The following is a 21,350-nucleotide window of genomic DNA, read 5'->3' as shown; positions in this document are numbered from 1 at the left end:
AGGAGCTTCAGAAAAGTAAAGTTGAGAAACACTGCTGAGGTTGAAAGAGAAAAAAGAGGCCAGGCATTCCAGGCCAAAGTTTTCAGGGTTTTTACAACAGGGAGAAGAAAAATGATAAGACATGTAGAATGTGAACTTGTGAAGGCTCATATTTCTGGAATATTACTTTAGAAGCAGGGGACAAAATATATAAGGAATGGAGAAACAGTACTTTGGAATAGCAGTCAGAAGGTCTCAGAAGTGATGCTTGCTTCCACAGGCCTGGAATTCTGGATGAAGCTGGCATCTTAGCATCTTTCTTTCTTTCTTTTTTTAAGAATTATTTATTTATTAATTTATTTTTTAATTTAACCAGAGAGAGAACAAGAAAAGGGTAAAGTGAGCAAGCAAGCTGCCAGGTCCAGGGTTCAAACTGTGGTCAGCCATGTGGGAGTGTCCAGCGCCTTAACTACCATGCCACCTGCTCATCTTCCATTTTAGAATCTTTCAAAGGAAGATTCTGAATGGCTTTCTTGGACTTGTATTTGATAATATCTTTTGTGGAGAGGGCAATCTGAGAAAACATGGTGTGGCCTTAGCATTTCCATAAGCAACTCTAGCAGGACTATTAAGAAGCATTCTGGGGGACCAGCAGTTAGGGTAATGGCTATGTCACTGGATTCCCATGTAGTTGACCGCGGTTCGCGTCCGGGACCCAGTGGCTTAAAACTCACGCTGGGCACATGTGCGTGCGTGCCCAAGATCCCAGAGGAGAATGGAGGAGAAGGGATTGCGGCGTCACCATCCCCCCGGGGGGTGATTTCTCGCTGTCTGTCTCTATGTCTCTCTCTCTGTCTGGCGAGTGCACATATATATATATTAAATATTAAATATATATATAATTAATATATATTTAATTTTCTATGATGCTAACATAGAAAATTAAAAATATATATATGAAAGAAGCATCTACATAGGAAAGCAGTTATCTGCCTGCTGTCAATGGTTATCTTCCTGTTGTTGATACCTGATATCCCATACTGGCAATATTCAGCTAAAGGAAGTCACATGTATTTATCAGATTGTCCCCCAAAAAGGTCAGAGAAATTAAATGGCACCAGTCATTTTCACACCTTCAGGTGATTAACATCCTAAAACAACTGGCTTTGCACTCCATTTCCTCCCTCCGCCCCCATTTTCTGCCTTTTAAAAGAATAAACCTGAGGCCGGTTCTGGTCGCATGTTCTCCATCAGAGCAGCTGTGCCCACTCAATCCTTGCTTTTCTTTTTTTTTTTGGGGGGGTAGTTTTTTGCTATGGGACGCATGCGCTAGCCAGACAGACAGAGAGAGACAGAGAGATAGAAAGCAAGAAATCACCCTCCAGGGGGGAAGGCCACAATCCCTTCTCCATTCTCCTCTCAGGATCTTGGGCATGCCTGGCCTGAGTTTAAACCACTGACATGTTCGGGACTTGAACCATGGTAGACTACATAGGAGTTCAGCGACATAGCCATTATGCTAACTACTGGTCCCTCAATCCTCGCTTTTCTATACTTGTGTCTTTTTGTGTTTGTTATTGCATCTATTTCTAATCCACAGCCTTCCCCCTCAGAAAAACATGTCAGCTGAGCTGGCCTCGGCATCTTTGATGCCTTATTTCTCTAGCAAATGTAAGTGCTAAAAGACATAAAATAGAGTGTTATGTCTACATTTCTCAAATTTTAATATGGAATTATATGGGAAATGAACCAGGCTACTCATTATCATGTCCCTTTAACAGACTGAATGGCCAAAGCACTTCGAGATAATTAGCAAATAGAAGAAGGCCCCTAAGTTGCTATCTAAACAGCTTTACCTTCTAGGGGTCAGCTGGTAGCATGGTGGTTAAGGCAGCTGGATCCTACCTGGACAACTGCGCAGTTCCAGTCCTGGACCGATGGCTTGAAAGACATGACATGTGTGTATGCCTGCATGTGCAAAATTCCAAGAGGGCAGCGGAGAAGAGATTGCAGCGGTCATCCCCCCTACAGGGGCGGTTTCTCATGTTCTCTCTTTCTCTTTCTCTCTGTCTCTCTCTGCTGAGCACACACACTCTATAGCAAACTTAAAAAAAATGTGGTCATCAGATGATGTGGTGGTCAAGACGCAGGATTCCCACATGGCTGACCATAGTTCGAGTTCCAGAGGTGGTGGCTTGAAACTCACTCTGTGCATGTGTGCATGTGTGCCCAAAACTCTGAGAGGAAAATGGACAGAGGATTGCAGCATGGCCCAGCCCCCTCAGGGGGTGATTTCTTACATTCCCTCACTCTGTCTCTCCCTGGCAAATGTATGCACCCCGTGGCAAAAATCTAAAAGAAACAAAAGCCTTAGCTTCTATTTATATATATATATATATATATATACTCAAACACGTTTAGTATGGAGTTCCAAGAAACCTTTTAGGATTTAATTGATACAAGATATTTCATCAAAGGGTTGTAAGGTTTTATTTAGTGGGATGGGTAAGGATATTTGCTTTTTTGTTTTGTCTCACTTCTTTTGTTTTACAACAGGGTCTTGCTGAGTTGTGATTCTCCTACCTTAGCCTCATAGAAGGGACAACAGGCATACACCACCATGCCCAGCTCTTTTTTCAAACAGGGTCTCACTATGTTGCCCAGCGGGCTTCAGGTTTACAAATGTCCAGCCTCGGCCTCCCTATGCCACTGGGATAACAAGAATACACCTCTGTGCCCAGCCTAGGCTGGACTGGGAACTGACCCCAGGCCTCCCGTGTGGTCCCAGCCTGTGGTGCACAGTATCTTAGCAGCATGTGCCATCGCAACTGGACCCAAGGCGGGTTTTCTTTCATCATTTCTCAGTATATGGCTGAAGTTTTGTAAACATATGGGAAATTAGTAATTATGTCACATTAACATTGCGATCCATCAAAGTGCTTATTAAATAATTTTTGGCAGAGCTAAACTAAGGATCTAATGAAGGAATCATGGTCTTATATACCTGCGGTACCCATCTGGAGGACACGAAGCTGGTCACTTCTATCACAGACAAGCCAGTTTGAGAAAGTTGATTGATAAATTCAATTTTTATATCTGTAGGAACTATAACCTATGGAAATATAAAAGGTACATTTTAAGTAAGTTATATAGGGTCTGTTGAAGCATGAACAGAAAATGACTTTCTAACTAAAATAAAATATTGTGTATGATTTATAAATTCAAAAACCAATTGAGAATAATCAACTAACATACAAAATCCATGAAAGTTTTCAAAATCTTAAGTAATACTTGAATAGCCATGCTAACTATTATAAAACTACCTTTTCATTCTGCAATCCATCTCTTGGTCCAACTTCTACTACTTTAACATACTCAGGGAGTCCAGATAGCTGGGATGATTCCTGAAATAGAAAGCATAAGAACAAACAAACAAAAACAACAGATCACCTTTAGATTGCCACAACTACTAATTTGAAAAGTTAAATGATTATACTTTGTTAAATGCATTCTTGGGCCAGACGATGGCATGGTGATTAGGGCAGCTGTATCCCATATGGTTGACTATGTGGCTCAAGTTCTGGAGCTGGCTGTTTGGAGGCATGCTAGGTGTATATGCATGCATGCCCAAGTCCCAAGGGGAAAAAGAAATGGAAGAGAAGAGATTGTGGCATAACCAGTTCTCCTGGGGGGTGCTTTCTCATTCCCCCACCCCCATATCTATCCAGTGAGCTCACACACTCTCCGGTAAAAATTGTTTTTAATTATTTACTTATTTACGTTATTTATTTATTTATGATTTGAACAGAGAGAGAGGGGAAAGTAAGAAAGCAATCTGCCAGGTCTGGGACTCAAACTGCGGTAGACCACAGTACAACACTTCAACCACCATGCCACCTGCCTGCCCCATCTCGTAAGTTTTTTAAATAAATAAATAAATTCTCACCCCAGAAAGTTAAAACAATGAGAAATCAACCCTTCAATAAAATGTAAACATCCTCACCCTACTTACTGGCAAAATGAAATAATTTTTCCTTATAACTGAGTGATAATCAGTACAGTTATGACTAAAATTCAAAAGATTAATTTTGAGAGGGCTATGTGGTGGCACTGTAGCAATGCAACTGAATTTACTGGGTTTGTGTCCTGGGACTTCCCTGAGAAGATTAGGCATGTGCATATGTCTGTGATCCAGGCCAGCTAGGGATAAGGGTAGATCACAACTCTGAGACCCTGTTGGGATACACCTCTCTCTCTTTCTAACATGAAATAAATAAATAAATACACTTTTGAATAGGATCAATTTCTAAAATGTAACCATAGGAGAGATGGATTACCCAGGATCTAAAGAACGAATCTGTTGGTTAATTATGCATGAGATGATCAACTCATATTATTAGAGTTGTTAAAAAATTAGGTATTCATGGGACCAGCAGTTAGCATAATGGCTATGTCGCTGGACTCCCACATAGTTCACCATGGTTCGAGTCATGGACCTGGTGACTTAAACATACGCTGGGCGTGTGTGCATGCGTGCCCAAGATCCCCAGAAGAGAAGGGAGGAGAATGTATTGCAGCATGGCCATCCCCCCCGGGGGGGTGATTTCTCACTTTCTGTCTCTGTCTCTCTCTGTTTTTCTGGCAAGCACACATGCCCTATAGCAAAAACCTCTCCAAAATAAAATTAGATCTTCATATGAACAGATTACTACTAAGAAGAGTCATACAGGATGTCACCCTATGTACCCAGAACTTCAGTGTGAATTTGATTCTCTAGCTTGAGCCCAGAAATATGAGTCTAGAGGAGAACATGTGCCGTTTATTTTTTCTGTGTCACATAGCACAACTACTTCCTAAATGCTGCTCTCTAAAGGACAGACCCTTAGTAGGACAAAAACATCAAAATCCCACCAGGAACAGCCTATTCTTGCCCAGTGTAATGAACAACTTGTCCAAATCTGAGGTTGATTAATGGTCTGGATTCTGAAACCTCTGTCCCTAGAAAAGAAACTATGGACCTAGTTTAGAAGGTCCATTTATCTTTTAAATATATATATCCAAAAGGTTGCTATTTAAAATAGGAAAAATAGGGACCAGCAGTTAGCATAATGGCTATGTCGCTGGACTCCCATGTAGTCGACCGCTGTTCAAGTCCTGGACCTGGGGGCATAAAACTCACACCGGGCACGTGTGCATGCATGCCCAAGATTCCAAGAATGGAGGAGAAGGGATTGCGGCGTGGCCATCCCCCTGGGGGGTGATTTCTCGCTTTCTGTCTCTCTGTCTCTCTCTGTCTATCTGGCGAATGCACACGCCCTATAGCAAAAACCTCTCCAAAAAAAAAAAAAAGGAAAATAGGAAAAATAGGAATACAGTCTTCCTAAATTTCATATTAAAAATAAGATTGGGAGTAGGCTACATCTTTTAAGACTGTATTAACACAATCTTTTGGTACTTCTGATAGTGCGAGTAACCCATCACCAAGTCATCATGTTCTTCGAATGGAGAGTTGATGGAATCAGGACCAATCCCTAAGGACCTCTTCTTCAAAAGTTTTGTTTTGCCTTTTCATCAGAGAAGATGACTTCAAGCCAACCAATTCCTATTAACTCACTCGGTCTTGTAACAGTTATTGGCATATAACAGTGAAGTGACTGTTTTGGGTATAGAACCCACTTCATATTTATGACATAGAAAAGTTCATCAGTCATTTTAGGGTTCAAAGCTTTCACTGGCATTATCAGCCTACTACACCAACTCAGCAAAAGGACCCAGATGGCTTCTGTTACAAGGTTTACAAGCTACCCTCCACAATTTCCATGAAACTGGACAATAAGCAAAAGTAAGAAGAGAAAGAATTCTCATTTCCATAGGGTTGTGTGTTAAGCTAATTTAGGAGGGGAAGGTTAAGAGGAGAGACATGAGGCCTAAGTTTAGGATGACATTCATGAAATCATGCCCAATTTGCAGTGTAGCTATTGTTTCAACCAAGTAAGAAAGGAAAGGTATGATGTGTTGCACAGGAAGGTGGAGTAAATGAGAAAAGCTCACTCCTCTTTCTTATTACCTCCAGTCATAAGGTGGCAGAATAGAACAAAAACAAAACCAGGTGATCTTAAGCCATGTGGTCTCATTATTACTGATTATTTCCTGAAACTACATTTTCAGAAGCAATTAAATTGGGGAACACTGGAAAAAGAACACTGCTTCACTAGCTAGCAATGTTTACCAGGAAAGGAACATAGTGTTCTTTAAGGTAATAACAACATGCTGAGTACAAATAAAGAGTTGAGGGCCTTCCTTTGCATCAATGTGTTACAGCTGGCATTATTAACAAGTCATCCTAAGAAATTAGTAAAGATCAGCAACACTTACAGGTCATTTCAGGCAAATAAGAATATGTGTTTACACTTTTTTCTTAGATTCTTCTTAAATCTAATGCTACTGTTTAGTCTTTCTAGAAATTGTGAATTACATCAGTGACAAGAGAACTTCACTAATACAATCAATAAGAAATTATAGAGCACAGTCTACATGTCATGCATTGTGCTGGGTATTGGATATATGCCAAAATAGGACCAGTAATTAATGGGCCAACTAGATATACAAAGTAAGAGGAAAGAGAAGGACTAGACAGTGCAGGGGAATATCTGAGGAGAGGCATAGGTTGAGGAGAGGGGAGAAAATGAGTTCAGTTTTAAATCACTACATTTTATGTGATCATACATGTAGATAGATTTGCCCACTGGGCAGAGCTTCTACATATTTGAACTCCTCAAAAATCTCAATTACAGGGCCTAGGTGGTAGTGCAGTGACTTGGACCTACATAAGAAGTGTCCTGGACCATTCCAGGACCCCTGACCACACTGGGTATGCGCCATGCTCATGATCCAGGCTGACTGAGACTAGGGGTAAAGATCTTTTTGGGGATGCCAGTCTCGCTGTCCCATGAAGAAAGTAATAAACTTTAAAAAAAAATGGGAACCAGCAGCTGGCATAATTGGTTACTTTGCTGTATTCCCATGTAGTCAACTACGGTTCAAGTCCTGGCCCCAACAGCTTAAAACTCACGCTGGGAATGTGTGCATGCATTCCCAAAATCCCAAGAGGAGAATGAAGAAGGGATTGTGGTGTGGCCATCCTCTCTGAGGGGGATTTCCTCACTTTCTGTCTCTCTGTCTCTCCAGCAACCACATGCAACTCTATAGCAAAAAAGTTTTGTTTTGTTTTGAAAAAAGAGAAAAATCAAAGATAGAAAGTTAAGGAAGATATTAAAGATTACCAAGAGAGGGCTCTCACTTCACATCTAGTCAATAAGTATGACAGGGGATCCACTGAAGAATGAGAAACAGGAGGAGAACCAGGTGGTACCTGAATAACAATGGGCTACATTTCAGGAGCTGTATTTGGAGAATCTCAACATTTCCTTATGGGCAGTAGGCATCCCTGCCCTTTGCTCTACAGGGAGACACTATCTCCATGTTCCAAATCTGTTGGCTATCTAAACATCGTTGAAGAGCTATTCCCAAAGCAAGGCAATTAATGTTTTGTATCTAAAAAACAGATAAATGAGACCCATAAAGGTATTACTACCTCTGTTACTATTCGGTTTTATTTCAACTCAAACTCAAATTCATTATAAGACTCAACATGCCATCTATTCATAAGGACTTCTGACCTTCCCAGATAATTAAGTAATTTCATTCCCACAATCCTATAACACTTTGTAGAGACATGGTTTTAAATATTATAAAATATATCTGTAAGTACTGCTTTGTCTGCCTGTTTCTCATTTTAAAAATATGAACCCTCAGAATTATCAAAATGAACACATAATAAATACTTGGTCAATGCTTCCTGAATGCATAAATTGATGAATGAATGAATCAATTCCATGTCTAAAATTTAGAAATGTTAGGTTGACCTTTAAATTAGCCAACATTTGCAAGCCAACATTATTATAGTTATTGAGTATAGAAAAATGAACCATCCAAGGAGAAGTGTCTGTCCATAACTAGCTTACATTTTAGTGGTAGAAGAAACTGGAATACCACGAAGCATCTATGGAGGGACACTTTTCTTACACGCTGAACACAAGAGAATGACTTAGAAGTTGCGATGAATTGAGATTTTTTTAAAAAGTAGCCTGCAGAAGTTAACAGCATACTCTTTAAACAGGCCTACAGTCTAAAACTTATTTTTACTGCATTAAAGGTGCTATGTTACTGAGCTCAGTATCCTGTTTAATGTGCAGCACAGGGTATGATACTAGTGAAAAACAAAAGACGTATTATCCAAAGTGAAGGTTTCAAAAGCTATGTTATATAACCAAATGTACGCCTACATTTGGCATCAGATTTCTAAAGGCTCACTTCCACAGATCAACAACAAAAGAAATACTATCTTGTATTTATATGTTGCTTTATTTTTCCAATCTACATTTCATCTATGAAGCTACCCTGTGAGGTAGGCAGAAATGAGAGATTAAATGACCTCCTAAATTTACCCAACTAAGTTTCCTGGCCCCTATTCTGGTTTTCTTTAGGACAGATTACACATCTCACCATTTTTAAATGTAGGCTTAAAAAAAGAAAGAAAACAGTTATTTCATGTAGAACGTAAGGGATCTGCTTTATCCAGATTTTTCAGTCTTACATAAAAATTAAATGGAAGGCATATTTTGATGGGGATTTCTCTAAAATCTTCAGTGTGTGTGAATACTTCCCAGCAGTGATAATGTGTGACTGGCTATGCATGGACAGTTCTGATGATGATAAATACGATTCCTTATTACTCATCCTACAGCTACTGCTTTTTTACCTAGGAATATAACACCACCCATCAAAATAATTTCTAGACACATTTGTATATGTTCCACTCACTTTATTTCTTGAGGAGTAATTTTTTTGTGTGTAAATAAAGTTTTACGAATACCAAAATATCATATTCCACAGCCAGTATTCCCAAGGAGAACTGTGATGGCCAAATCAAATGCTCTCACCACTTGGATGAGAAATTTGAATCAGGAAGTTGTGTGATTTTTCTTTTGAAATTGAATTGAACTTTTAAAGAAGGCACGGATATCAGCTTTTCCAAGAGTCTATTTTTGTCATCTCATTTGAAATGTGCATTTGGTGCATTTTGTGGTAATGTTAAGCTCTCCACATTCTGCCATTTGTTATTTCTTAGATATTCATTTCTCTTTTAACCAAATATAAGAAGAAACACATAAACCATTATCACTGATGGAATAGATAACCACAGGAACCTTGGTCCTCTGGAGCAACTGAAAGGTTTCTCCCTAAGTACCTCTCTAAAATGATGTTTGAATCAACACAGCCGATATTTGAAACCCTTCTTCAAAATATCCATGTGCCAAAGTGGATTCAAAGGCAATCCTTGGCAGTTTAATAAGAATTTATTTGTAACCAAGTAAAAACAAATTTGTAAAGCACTATGAAATCATCTAATACCCCATACACAATACATCTTAATTTACTAAATCCAAATGTAAAAAAAAAAAAAAAACCTTAGCCACTAAAATTTTTAGCAGTTTTGGGGAAGCTAGAAGAAAACTGGAGAGTATGCAGTGCTTTGTTTCCAAGAGACTCCAGCCAAAGATTTTATTTATTTATTTATTTATTTATTTATTTATTTATTTAGGAGAGGTTTTTGCTGTATGGCACGTATGCTCACCAAAAAGACAGAGAGACAGAAAGCAAGAAATCACCCCCCAGGGGTATGGCCATGTCACAACCCCTTCTCTTCCATTCTCCTCTCGGGATCCTGGGCATGCATACACATGCACCAGTGTGAGTTTCAGCCACTGGGTCCGGGATTCGAGCTGCGGTCAACTACATGAGAGTCCAGCGACACAGTCATTAGGCTAACTGCTGGCCCCAGAGTTTTATTTATTTATTTATTTATTTGTTTGTTTGTTTGTTTATTTATAGAGAAGTTTTGCTATAGGATGCATGCGCTCGCCAAAAAGACAGAGAGAGACAGAGCCTGAAAGCAAGAAATCACCCCCCCATGGGGATGGCCACGCCGCAATCCCTTCTCCTCTATTCTCTTCTTGGGATCTTGGGCACACACACACACACACAAGCCCGGTGTGAGTTTTAAGCCACCAGGTCCGGGACTCGAACTGTGGTCGACTACATGGGAGTCCAGTGACACAGCCATTACACTAACTACTGGTACCCCCAGAGTTTTAACAGAAGATGAAAAACGAGCTGTGAAAATGAACATTTCTCTATACATACTCCATGTATAATAATAATTTTTCTTGGTACTCAGTAGAAATGCAGTGCCAGGTGTCAGTGCAGATACAGAGCAAGAATAAGCATGACCTTTCTGGAAATATTAACATTTTAGGAGCACTTGAATAACTTCAGAGAAGTTACGAAAAAGGCACAAGAAAATAATGTAATGGTCATCGTGTACATATGATAGATTGAAATGTAGTACAGAATGATGGCAATGTAAGAGCATCTAAAACTACTTGACTCATTTTAAGAGAGATTTTTGCCATAGGGTTCATGAACTCACCAGAGAGAAAGAGAGAGACAGAGAGAGAAAGTGAGATGTCACATCCCCCAGGGGGGAAGACCACACCAACCCTTCTTCTAGTGTCCTCTCAGAATTGTGGCACACATGCACACATGACCAGCATGAGTTTCAAGCCTCCAGGTCTGGGACTCAAAGCCCCACCACCCAACCTATTTGTTTAAATTTTCAAAATTAAGCTCTTGGGTCAGCAAGTGGTATGGTGGTTGGGGGACTAGATTCCCACATGGTTGATCACGGTTTAAGCCCCAGACCTGGTGGCTTGCTTTCTTACTTTCCTTCTCTCTGTCTCTCTCTGGTCGCATTAATAATAATAATAATAATAATGATAAATAAAATGAAATAATTCTTTAAAAAATTAAGCTCTTAACATCTATGTCATATAAGTTCATTTCTCAGTTACATAAACTGCTTTTTTTCAAAGTGGCTTGAGCAACAAATGCATGCATATGTTTAATATTTATCATTTAATTATTGTTTAATACAATAATGTAACTATATGATGAATAAGACATGAGGGATGAAATAAAGAATATTAAAATAGATTGTATGAATAATTTATAAACGTGGATGGTAATCAAATTATAGACAAAAATGAAAGTGAGATGAAGTATGTGTGAAAGGAAAGAAATCAGGAAGAATAGTAATTTTTAATGCAGGTATTTAATGAACCTGGATGTATTGGTGCATGCTGCCAAGATGCTGTGCTCTGCAGGCTGGGACCACATGGGAAGCCTGGGTTCAGTTTCTGGTCCAAACTAAAGGACTGGCATAATGGCACATGCCTGAAATCCCAGTGATTCAGGAGATTGAGGCAGAACAATTATAAGCTTGAGGCTGGCCTAGGCAACATAGTCAGGCTCTGTCTAAAAATAAACAAAACATTGGGCATGATGGCATGCATGTGTACTTCCTGAATGGAGGCTCAGGCAAAAGAATAGAGACACGGCAGGACCAATCTTTAAAAAAAAAAAAAAAAAAAAGAGAGTGACAAGAATAAGCCAGCCAGTGGCATGGTGGTTAAGGCAGTTGGATCCCACTGCCAACTGCACAGTTCTACACTGGACCCAGATAGTTAAAGAACATGCTGAGTACATATGTATGCATTCCTAAAATCCCAAAAAAGAAAAGGAAGAGAGGGGATTAACCATTCCCCATGGGGGGATATTTTCTGCCTTTCTCTTTCTTTTTGTCTTTCTCCAGCAAACTCATGCACTCTCTAGTGATTTAAAAAACAAACAAACAAACAAAAACTCACACATTGAAACAAACCATAAAATTCAAAGTGGTTAGGCATCACTCAGAGGAAGCTGGATTAATATTTCAGGGTTGAAAACTAGTCTAGTCCCATCAGCTTCAAAAACATGTCGTAGATCCTGATGTGATGGAGAATTGGAGGGAAATAAAGTTGTAACAGGATCAGGCCCAGTGCCCCAATTTGGGGCACTCTCTCTCTCCTTCTCTCTCACTTTCTCTCTTTGCCCTCCCCTTTTCATGTGCATGGGTACGTGACCTCTGACATGAAAAAAAAAAATCAGAGAAGAAAAATGTCTACACATCGATAGAGTATGAGGTCCTGTATGCATAGGTCTGCCTTATAAAATAGTGGCTCTTACTTACATAATTTCAAGTCAAGAAATAAAACTATGAATTTTTGTACTTATGGCAACTTAATAAAATAAACTTTATGAAAAGCCAATATGACTGACAGGTCTTCAACTACTAGTACTATCATTATAGTTATATTATAGTTTAAGATAGCGATAAAAATGTTAATTAAAAAATTAGACAATAAAATTTTGGCTTGATATATGCTATGTATGGAAAATTTTCTTTCCTCAGTGTATTTGACAACCAAATATTTTTGGTCTCACAATTGGCCATCTTGATGACATCCTACCCAAAATTTATTTTGGAAACCACTAAAACTATTCCCTTTCTCTTACTCTCTCTTTGCGTGTGTGTGTGTGATTAAATACACACACACATAACTGCTCTTGTGTGTATGAAACTACATATAAAAACTGAATCTTCTTGGATAAAATGTGGTATATGTCATGCTATCTGAAATATTTTCTAGGATGGTAAGTTTTGGAAAACAGTGGTTTATAACAGAAAACATTCAACTAACTATATTAAGCTAGTCACACAAGCAACATGACCTCATAATCACAAAGTTTAAGAAACTATTGGAATGCACAATTTTGTCAGAGTGATAGAGTTCATAATTTTAAGCTGGTATGGCAGTGCTCTGCTGGAGAAGCTTGGCTTAATTTTGGCTAAAAAGCCATGATTCACCATTCCAAACAATTATTTACATTTAGGCATTATAATTATTGATAAAAAGCAATTACATTCCTTTACATAACATTTTGGTCCTGCCATATGGTTGTATATATGGTAAGTTTGGAAATACCATCAGAGTTGTACTATTAGTTTTACATTTTATAATACTCTCCAGTAAGCATAAGAACTTGCAGCCATCACGGAATCCAAACAAACTTTAATAAAAAAAAATTTCATATTTTAGTGAAGCCCCTCCACCAAAATACTCCCTTATGTAATGTTTAGTATGTGGTTAGGATCATCAACCAAAATGTCTGAGTACTTGCATGATTATAGACGTACAACAAAATTTCTCAGAAAATAGCAAAACAGACTACGGTATCTTATACTTCATAATATGTAAAGTTTTTGATATTTGATATTTTTATATTTGTTAGGTACTCATTATTGAGTGCTAAATATAGAAGGTCAAAGGTGGATGGAAATTCTACCATATGCTAGTTAGGTTGGGTTCAGTCAATACCGCTGGAAATTTTGATTTCTATGATTTATAGACTATAGTAGGTGTTCTGATGTGCTATTCAAACACTCCTTATAGGACAGAGGCATTCCCAGAAGCTGGAGTTTTAGCAGCATATGCCATTTCACTGATCCTTTTTTCAGGAATTGCCCTCAGGTAAAGGAAGTCACTTCGCTATGATTATTCCATGATGAACTAATGTGGACACATAAAAACCTGCCCCTTTGTCTCAGGACTGTACAACTGCAAGGGCCACTGTGGCTCCACAGAGGCCTGTGTGACTGACTGAGACCTCCACTGTGACTGCAACATAGTTCTTCCATGCTTAGTCCTGCATCTTCCAGTTTTCCACTAGTATTGAATCTACTTCTCCGTTTCTCCCTCTGCCTAGTCCCACATCCTTCATGTCCCCACTGGTACTGGATCCAACAGCATCAACTTCCTGTAAGAAAACTTCCAAGGATGTGTTACCTAGGGAACCAAGTCTAAGGAAATTGGTGCCAGAAGGAAGCTGAGGAAATAGTCATTAAAATGATATTTGCAAGATAGATCACTTGCTGGCTATTTCAGTTAGTTCATAAGCTTGAAAGCAGGTGGGATATTGTTACTCTCCAGAAAACTGCAGGAGGAGAACTTCTAAAATAGCCACTGGTGCTCAATCGGGACAATTTTGCCCTTCAGGGTGCATTTGACAACGTCAAGAGACATTTTTGGTTGTCACAATTGCTGGGCACTACAGGCACAAGTGGGTAAACAAGATGTTTATCTTATAATACACAAGATAGGCCTTCATAACAAAGATTGATCCTCCCCAAAATGTCAATAATGTTGATGTTGATGCACCCTGATCAAAATAAGTGAAAGATTGGGGCCAGCAGGTGGTGTGATAGTTAAGGCACTGGACTCCTACATGGCAGAACATGGTTTAAGTCCTGGATTTGATGGCTTGAAAATCATGCTGGTGTGTGTGTGTGTATGCATGCCTCAAATTCCACGAGAATGGAGTAATGGGATTTCAGCATGGATATCCCCCCTTGGGGATGATTTCTCATTTTCTCTTTCACTGTCTGTCTATCTCCAGCGAGTGCATGTGCCCTACAGCAAAAACCTTAAGTGAATGGATGAATGAATTAATTAATGATGTAGTTGTTCATTTGGTTGAGGTTAACTGTCTTGATAAAAAGTCATGATCTCATACTTAGTTTCTTTCTTTTTTTCGAGAAGTTTTTGGTATAGAGTACGGACACATAAAAACCTGCCCCTTTGTCTCAGGACTGTACAACTGCAAGGGCCACTGTGGCTCCACAGAGGCCTGTGTGACTGACTGAGACCTCCACTGTGACTGCAACATAGTTCTTCCATGCTTAGTCCTGCATCTTCCAGTTTTCCACTAGTATTGAATCTACTTCTCCGTTTCTCCCTCTGCCTAGTCCCACATCCTTCATGTCCCCACTGGTACTGGATCCAACAGCATCAACTTCCTGTAAGAAAACTTCCAAGGATGTGTTACCTAGGGAACCAAGTCTAAGGAAATTGGTGCCAGAAGGAAGCTGAGGAAATAGTCATTAAAATGATATTTGCAAGATAGATCACTTGCTGGCTATTTCAGTTAGTTCATAAGCTTGAAAGCAGGTGGGATATTGTTACTCTCCAGAAAACTGCAGGAGGAGAACTTCTAAAATAGCCACTGGTGCTCAATCGGGACAATTTTGCCCTTCAGGGTGCATTTGACAACGTCAAGAGACATTTTTGGTTGTCACAATTGCTGGGCACTACAGGCACAAGTGGGTAAACAAGATGTTTATCTTATAATACACAAGATAGGCCTTCATAACAAAGATTGATCCTCCCCAAAATGTCAATAATGTTGATGTTGATGCACCCTGATCAAAATAAGTGAAAGATTGGGGCCAGCAGGTGGTGTGATAGTTAAGGCACTGGACTCCTACATGGCAGAACATGGTTTAAGTCCTGGATTTGATGGCTTGAAAATCATGCTGGTGTGTGTGTGTGTATGCATGCCTCAAATTCCACGAGAATGGAGTAATGGGATTTCAGCATGGATATCCCCCCTTGGGGATGATTTCTCATTTTCTCTTTCACTGTCTGTCTATCTCCAGCGAGTGCATGTGCCCTACAGCAAAAACCTTAAGTGAATGGATGAATGAATTAATTAATGATGTAGTTGTTCATTTGGTTGAGGTTAACTGTCTTGATAAAAAGTCATGATCTCATACTTAGTTTCTTTCTTTTTTTCGAGAAGTTTTTGGTATAGAGTACGTGTGGTCACCAGAAAGACAGAAAGAGACAGAAAGACAGAAAGCGAGAAATCAACCCCTAGGGGGAATAGCCACACTGCAATCCCTTCTCCTCCATTCTCCTCTCAGGATCTTGGGCACAGTATGAGTTTAAGCCACTTGGTCCAGGACTTGAACCGTGGTCAACTACATGGGAGTCTAGCAAAATAGCCATTAGGCCAACTGCTGGTCTCACCTAGTTTCTATTTCTAAACCAATGTTCAATCAAAAATCTGCTGACTAAAGAAGCAGCTAAATTTTCATGAGTACCCTGCAATACTAAGGGAACTATAGAGAATAATTCATTCATCTTATATTTCCTCCAAAGGGACCTACAGCTATTTATTTAAATAAATGTACACTGAGTACAGGAGAATATTCAATATTTCAGATTCTTGGACACAAGGTCCAAGATGACATTGATACTTGGAGACAGAAAGTAGAATCGTACTCCCTTTATTAGAAGAGGGAATATGAGGGCCACATAATAAATGGAGTCCTGGGTCACTATTCCCCTTTGGTCATTCTCCTTTCCCCAAGAGTATAATTGGAATAGATGTATTTGGTAGTTAGAACAGCCCCTACCTCATATGGTTCCTTGACCTGTAATATAAAAGCTATTAGAGTTGAAAAGGGAATGTGGAAACTTCTGAAACTGCTCACTGCCTGAAGGGGAGGACCCTTCAGCCAAGACAGTAGTAGTGGTCATAGTAGTCATAGTAGTAGTAGGACATAAGGAGGAGGAGTAGGTGGTGAAAGGAAAAAGAAGCCTGAAAGAAACAGCACACATTACTGCTATCCTTAAATAGACAGACTGTAGGAGTGATGGCTTCATCATAAACCCATTTTGCTCACCAGTATGGCCTCTACCCAAAGCAGAAAGATGATAGGACATTAGTGGATAACAATGCACTATCATAAACTCAACCTAAATGCAGTTTTAGTGTTTCTGTACCAGTTGTGGTATTTTGCAAAAGTAAATTAATACTACCTTAAATACATTGTATACAGCCACTGATAATATACAGTGGCTGGGTTATAGTAACTATCTAGCAATTTGTCATAAAATATTTCAAAGAGACCTGAATACCTGGACATTCTGTAGAATACCACATTGATCTACAACATCAATCGATGGTTAAAGTTCTAGTTGTATGAAAACAAACAAACCAACCTCAAAGTGCATCAAGAAATTATAGAAGTAATACTGAGGAGGGTATGGTAGTAACATGCAGTGGTGTGTTAAGTAATCCCACATGAGAAGATCCCCTGTTCAAGTCTGGAGACTGCCCTGAACATGGTGGACCCTTGCTTGCCCATAATCTAGGGATGGATGAAGGCTGGGTTGGGTTGTAGCATCAAGACCCTTTTGGGGTGCTGTTTCTCATTGAGGAAAATTGGTAACTAAAAAAAGGAATTTGGATGACATTTTTAAAATACAGGTATTCAACAACGAAATAAAATAAAAATGACTGCTAAATACTCCATAGAGCATTCCAAATGTCAAGAAGTCTGACAAACACAATAGAAATCTTATCTCTGTCAGGCATAATGGCCTAGTACAGAAACTTAAAATGCTAAGTCTGAATGCTACTACCACTTTTCCTGTTCAGACTCAGGGTAGACAACAGTGGTCAAACAAGGCAGTTTTTCACAAGGAGTCCAGGTATGACTGCCTAGACCTTCTCAGTAGAGTTACCTTTTTCCAGTAGCTACAATCCAAGTAGATATTACCATCTAGCTCTAGATGGCTTCTATCAATAATTGAGTTTATCTCTCAAAATAAAATCTATTTGCCATCCCTGGTACAGTAGAAAATATTCATATTACCTTTCTGAGCCTCACTTACTTATCTATAAAAAATGGTGAACCCTAATAGCTAAAAGCTATGCACAGTGCTATATTTGTTCATACAGGAATCATTACACAAATAACAGACAGGTCAAGGAAATTATACGTTGTTCATTTATTAATTTGTTTAACACTGACTGGACATTTAGCATATGTAAGACTCTATGCTAGAACTTAGTCAAAGAAAATCTATTGGGATAGAGAGTTCTTTTTTATATTTTTTAAAGTCATCTAGTTAAAATCTTCCTAAAACAAAGCACTAGTTAATCTAGAAGCTCTATTTCCAAATCCACTATCAAGCAAATCATAGAAATTTCTTTAAATTGATGGTGTAGCAGGCTGTTCAGTGTGGTGGTGAAAGAAACAACCTGGCTCTACCACATATTGATGCACACATGTGAAAAAAATCACACAATTACTCTTGCTCACTCTCCTCTGATAATAAATGGGGATAATAATGACACATGGCTCCTACATTTGTGGTAAAGAATAAATGAGAATGAGGATATAATGCATTTAGCACGATATTTAGTGGAAGAATTAATACTTGGTTAATGTTTGTATCTTACCTTTAGTAAAGTTAAACTTGAAGACATGAAATTTTAAAAATATTTTCCAAGACAGATAGCTTAAAATGATTCCATTTATCATTTAAAAATAAACCTACATTTAAATTTGCAATGAAAAGAATCATTGTTGATAGCAGAGCAGATTATACAGTTCTTGCCACAATCAAAATGCATGGAAATTATTCCAAATCTTTCAGCAGGGAGCTCAATGCACTTTGGAGACATTATCCCATTCTGAAACCTGCCAACAATTTTATCCACTTCCAGTGCTGACACCATCAACTCCACCCATCCTGTAGTGCTTGGCAATGTCAACCTTTCAGAGGCAAAAGAGGGGCACTCACTTCAATATGAGAATACTTGAGAGCTAATATTTAAAGCCTGGCTGAATAATGCCATAAGTGTGTACAGGAGTCACAGCTACTTACTGCTGCAAATATGTTTATGAAAAAAAATAATTTAAAATGCAAATTAAATACATTAATAATTCTGATTGGCATCACATGTTCAGAGACAAGAGTTTTTTTTTGTTTGTTTGTTTTTTTTTAAGAGAGATTTTTGCTTTCGCAGTTTAAGCCACTAGGACTGGAAATTGGACTGCAATCCACTATGTGGGAGTCCAGCGAAGTAACCATTACATTGTGTGCTGGTCCTGACGAGAGTATCTTAGAGTGCTATATATCCTCATCATAAGCTAGTATTTAATTTTTTTTTTCACCCTAGAGAACTTCCTTTCAAATTCAAAGCATAGTCTTTAAGTATGGAAGACCTGAAAAAAAAGAATAAATGCAGATCCTCTTGTGGAGTAGGGAGCTCACAGCATAAGGATCAAGCTGACTCACACCCTTGAGCAAGACTTCACAATTCCTTTAAGCTATGCGATTTCCCAATTTTTCACCATTCTTGGAGTACACTGGTTTTTCTAATTTCCACTATAAGTAATAGAATAAAAAAGCTTGGTGATCTCAAAATGTATGAGAATTTTTAGAAACCATATCATTTGGGGCATTCAAATTATATAAGGGCAATGCATACTGAGGATAGTCCAAGCAGCAGAAGAGGATTCAGTGACTCTGAAGGAGCTCCACCCACATGCATGAATTCATTAGGCACAATGCCCAGAGTATGGCCTGCCAGCACAGGTCTAAGCTGTTCTGTTGAAAACTGATACTTAAACTATTCCCCTACAACCTGTCCTCTCCAAGGCTTCCTCAGAGCAAAATGGCACATTTTTCTTTTAAACTGCTAAAGTTGACACATGGACTCATCCTTGACTCCTCCTCCCTTTCATACCCTAGCTCAGGTTTCTCAGCACTTCGCGTTCTCTTGGAAACAATCACTTCTTATCTGGATTACTGCAAGAAAATTATGAGTGGTCTTTCTGCTCCCACTCCTGCCACGTCCTCTCCAAGGCAGCAAGCAACCTTACTGCTACTTTTAATACCTAACACCAATCATATTATTCCTCTGTTCAGTACCTTATATGGCTCCCTCTTCCCTTAGAGAAAACCCTGAACCTACATGAACTTTGGAGACCCTCTGTGACCTTGCACTTCCCCCCCTTCTGACATCCTCTCCCACTCATCCTTTGACTCTAGCCACAGTGAATTATTACCTATTTATTGAACACCTGGGCATTTGCACTTCGCCTTGCTGGACCATTCTCCCACACATCTCTGTGGCTTACTGCCTCATTTCAGGGGCTCTGCTTCCTAAAATCTCACAGAATACACTAATTAAAAATTTTTAAAAAAGCACAAAAATGACCATAAAAATTTTATCTCCACTCTCTATCACCCTTAAACTTTATTAAGCTTTTAGCACTCATCACTACCTAGTATATTACATATGCATATATTCATCTGTCTACTAAGTGTCCCTTCCTGTAAGACTGAGAGCCTATGAGGGTCTGGACTTTGGTAGGTTCACTGCTCTGTACCACCACACAGAACAGAGCCTGGCACATAAAATATGCTTACTAAATAAACACTTGAATAATAAATACATGGATATGGTTCATTCAATCAAAGTTCACAGAAGTAATGAATTTTTTACCACTCACATAGTGGAGTCTGTTCATATTCATCATGTTGTAGCTCTGGAAACTAACAAAAATTCATTATACACGTTGCTCCCTGATACTCTAGGGAAGACAACTAGATTATCATTTTCATCTTAGTTGCCTAAGGGAAACTTTCAGAAGCACTTGGAATGAGAGCTGCATGTGGTGAGAAAGTTTTAACAAAAGAAGGGTTAGCTAAACACCTAGATCATTACCATTGCTTTTCTGAAGGATGGACGTCTGATGGTCTAAAGGAATATACATTTTTGTTGTACAAATTCTTCTGGGCTGGGTGGGATGGAGCTGAACATTTCTGCTGATATCACTGATTATAAAGGTACTTGACTCTGCAGATCCAAGTATGTTTACCTACCAGAGCACAGAATGTTCCGAAGAGAATCCTACACTGGAAGGGGACTTTAGTGATGACCTAATAATATCTGGTAATCAGTGATAAGAAAAAAAAGGAATGAAGAAAAGTAGAGAGAAAGAGGGGTGGGGCAGGAGACATGTGATTTTACATAAAAAGACATGCTTTGAGGAGAGACTAGAAGAAGCTGGGTGGTGGAGACAGGTGCAAAGTTATATTTATATCTTGCAGAATAGCTTTCTAGTTGAGAGAACAGCCAAAACAATGTTCTCTGAGTTTACTGAAAAAAAATGTGCCCACTTTGTTAACTGTTCTGAGATAAACAAGAAGGCCAGCATTAAATGGAGAAGAGACAGCAAATGATGAAGTAATTTAAAAAAAAATCAGAATTAGTGGGGGGCAGCAGGTGGCGTGATGGCTCAGGCACTAGATTCCCACATGACTGGACCTGGTAGCTTGAAAATCACACCAGCCCATATACATGTGTGCCCAACATCTGGAGAGGAAAATGGAGGAGATGGGATTATGGAGTGGCCATCTCCCCGAAGGGGTAATTTCTCATTTTCCCTCTCTCTGACTTTCTCTGGTTGGTGCAAACACCCTATGGCAAAAACCTTAAAAATAAATAAATAAAAATAAAGTATTTTAAAAAATTAAGATTGGAGGTATAAAGAGGATCCAGAGAAAGATACTTATTCCGAGGCAATGGAGGCTTTGGAGTTGAACACTAATACAATGTAAGGTACACTGGAGTGGATGTGCTCTGTCTGGTTGGTGTATTGAGAATGAACTGAAGGGGGCTGGTGTGGAAACAGGAAATCTGAAATTTAGGAACATATAGAAATA

The 21,350-nt window shown here is 39.0% G+C and overlaps 1 protein-coding gene across 1 annotated transcript in view; it reads right to left on the bottom strand.

Moving 5' to 3' along the window:
* HMGCLL1 (3-hydroxy-3-methylglutaryl-CoA lyase like 1) overlaps nucleotides 1–21,350 on the bottom strand; it is a 216,820-nt gene that overhangs the window by 156,395 nt on the left and 39,075 nt on the right. Inside the window, exons 2-3 of the mRNA XM_006149186.2 lie at nucleotides 3,303–3,383; nucleotides 2,984–3,091 (exon numbers count right to left, since the gene is read on the bottom strand). Of these exons, the coding sequence (XP_006149248.1) occupies nucleotides 2,984–3,091; nucleotides 3,303–3,383 (189 nt within the window). The remainder of the gene's footprint in view (nucleotides 1–2,983; nucleotides 3,092–3,302; nucleotides 3,384–21,350) is intronic.

The sequence above is a fragment of the Tupaia chinensis genome, unplaced genomic scaffold (genome assembly GCF_000334495.1).
Source record: "Tupaia chinensis unplaced genomic scaffold, TupChi_1.0 Scaffold000256_1, whole genome shotgun sequence".
Taxonomy (NCBI): Eukaryota; Metazoa; Chordata; class Mammalia; order Scandentia; family Tupaiidae; genus Tupaia; species Tupaia belangeri.
This window is presented reverse-complemented; position numbering and strand designations above follow the sequence as displayed.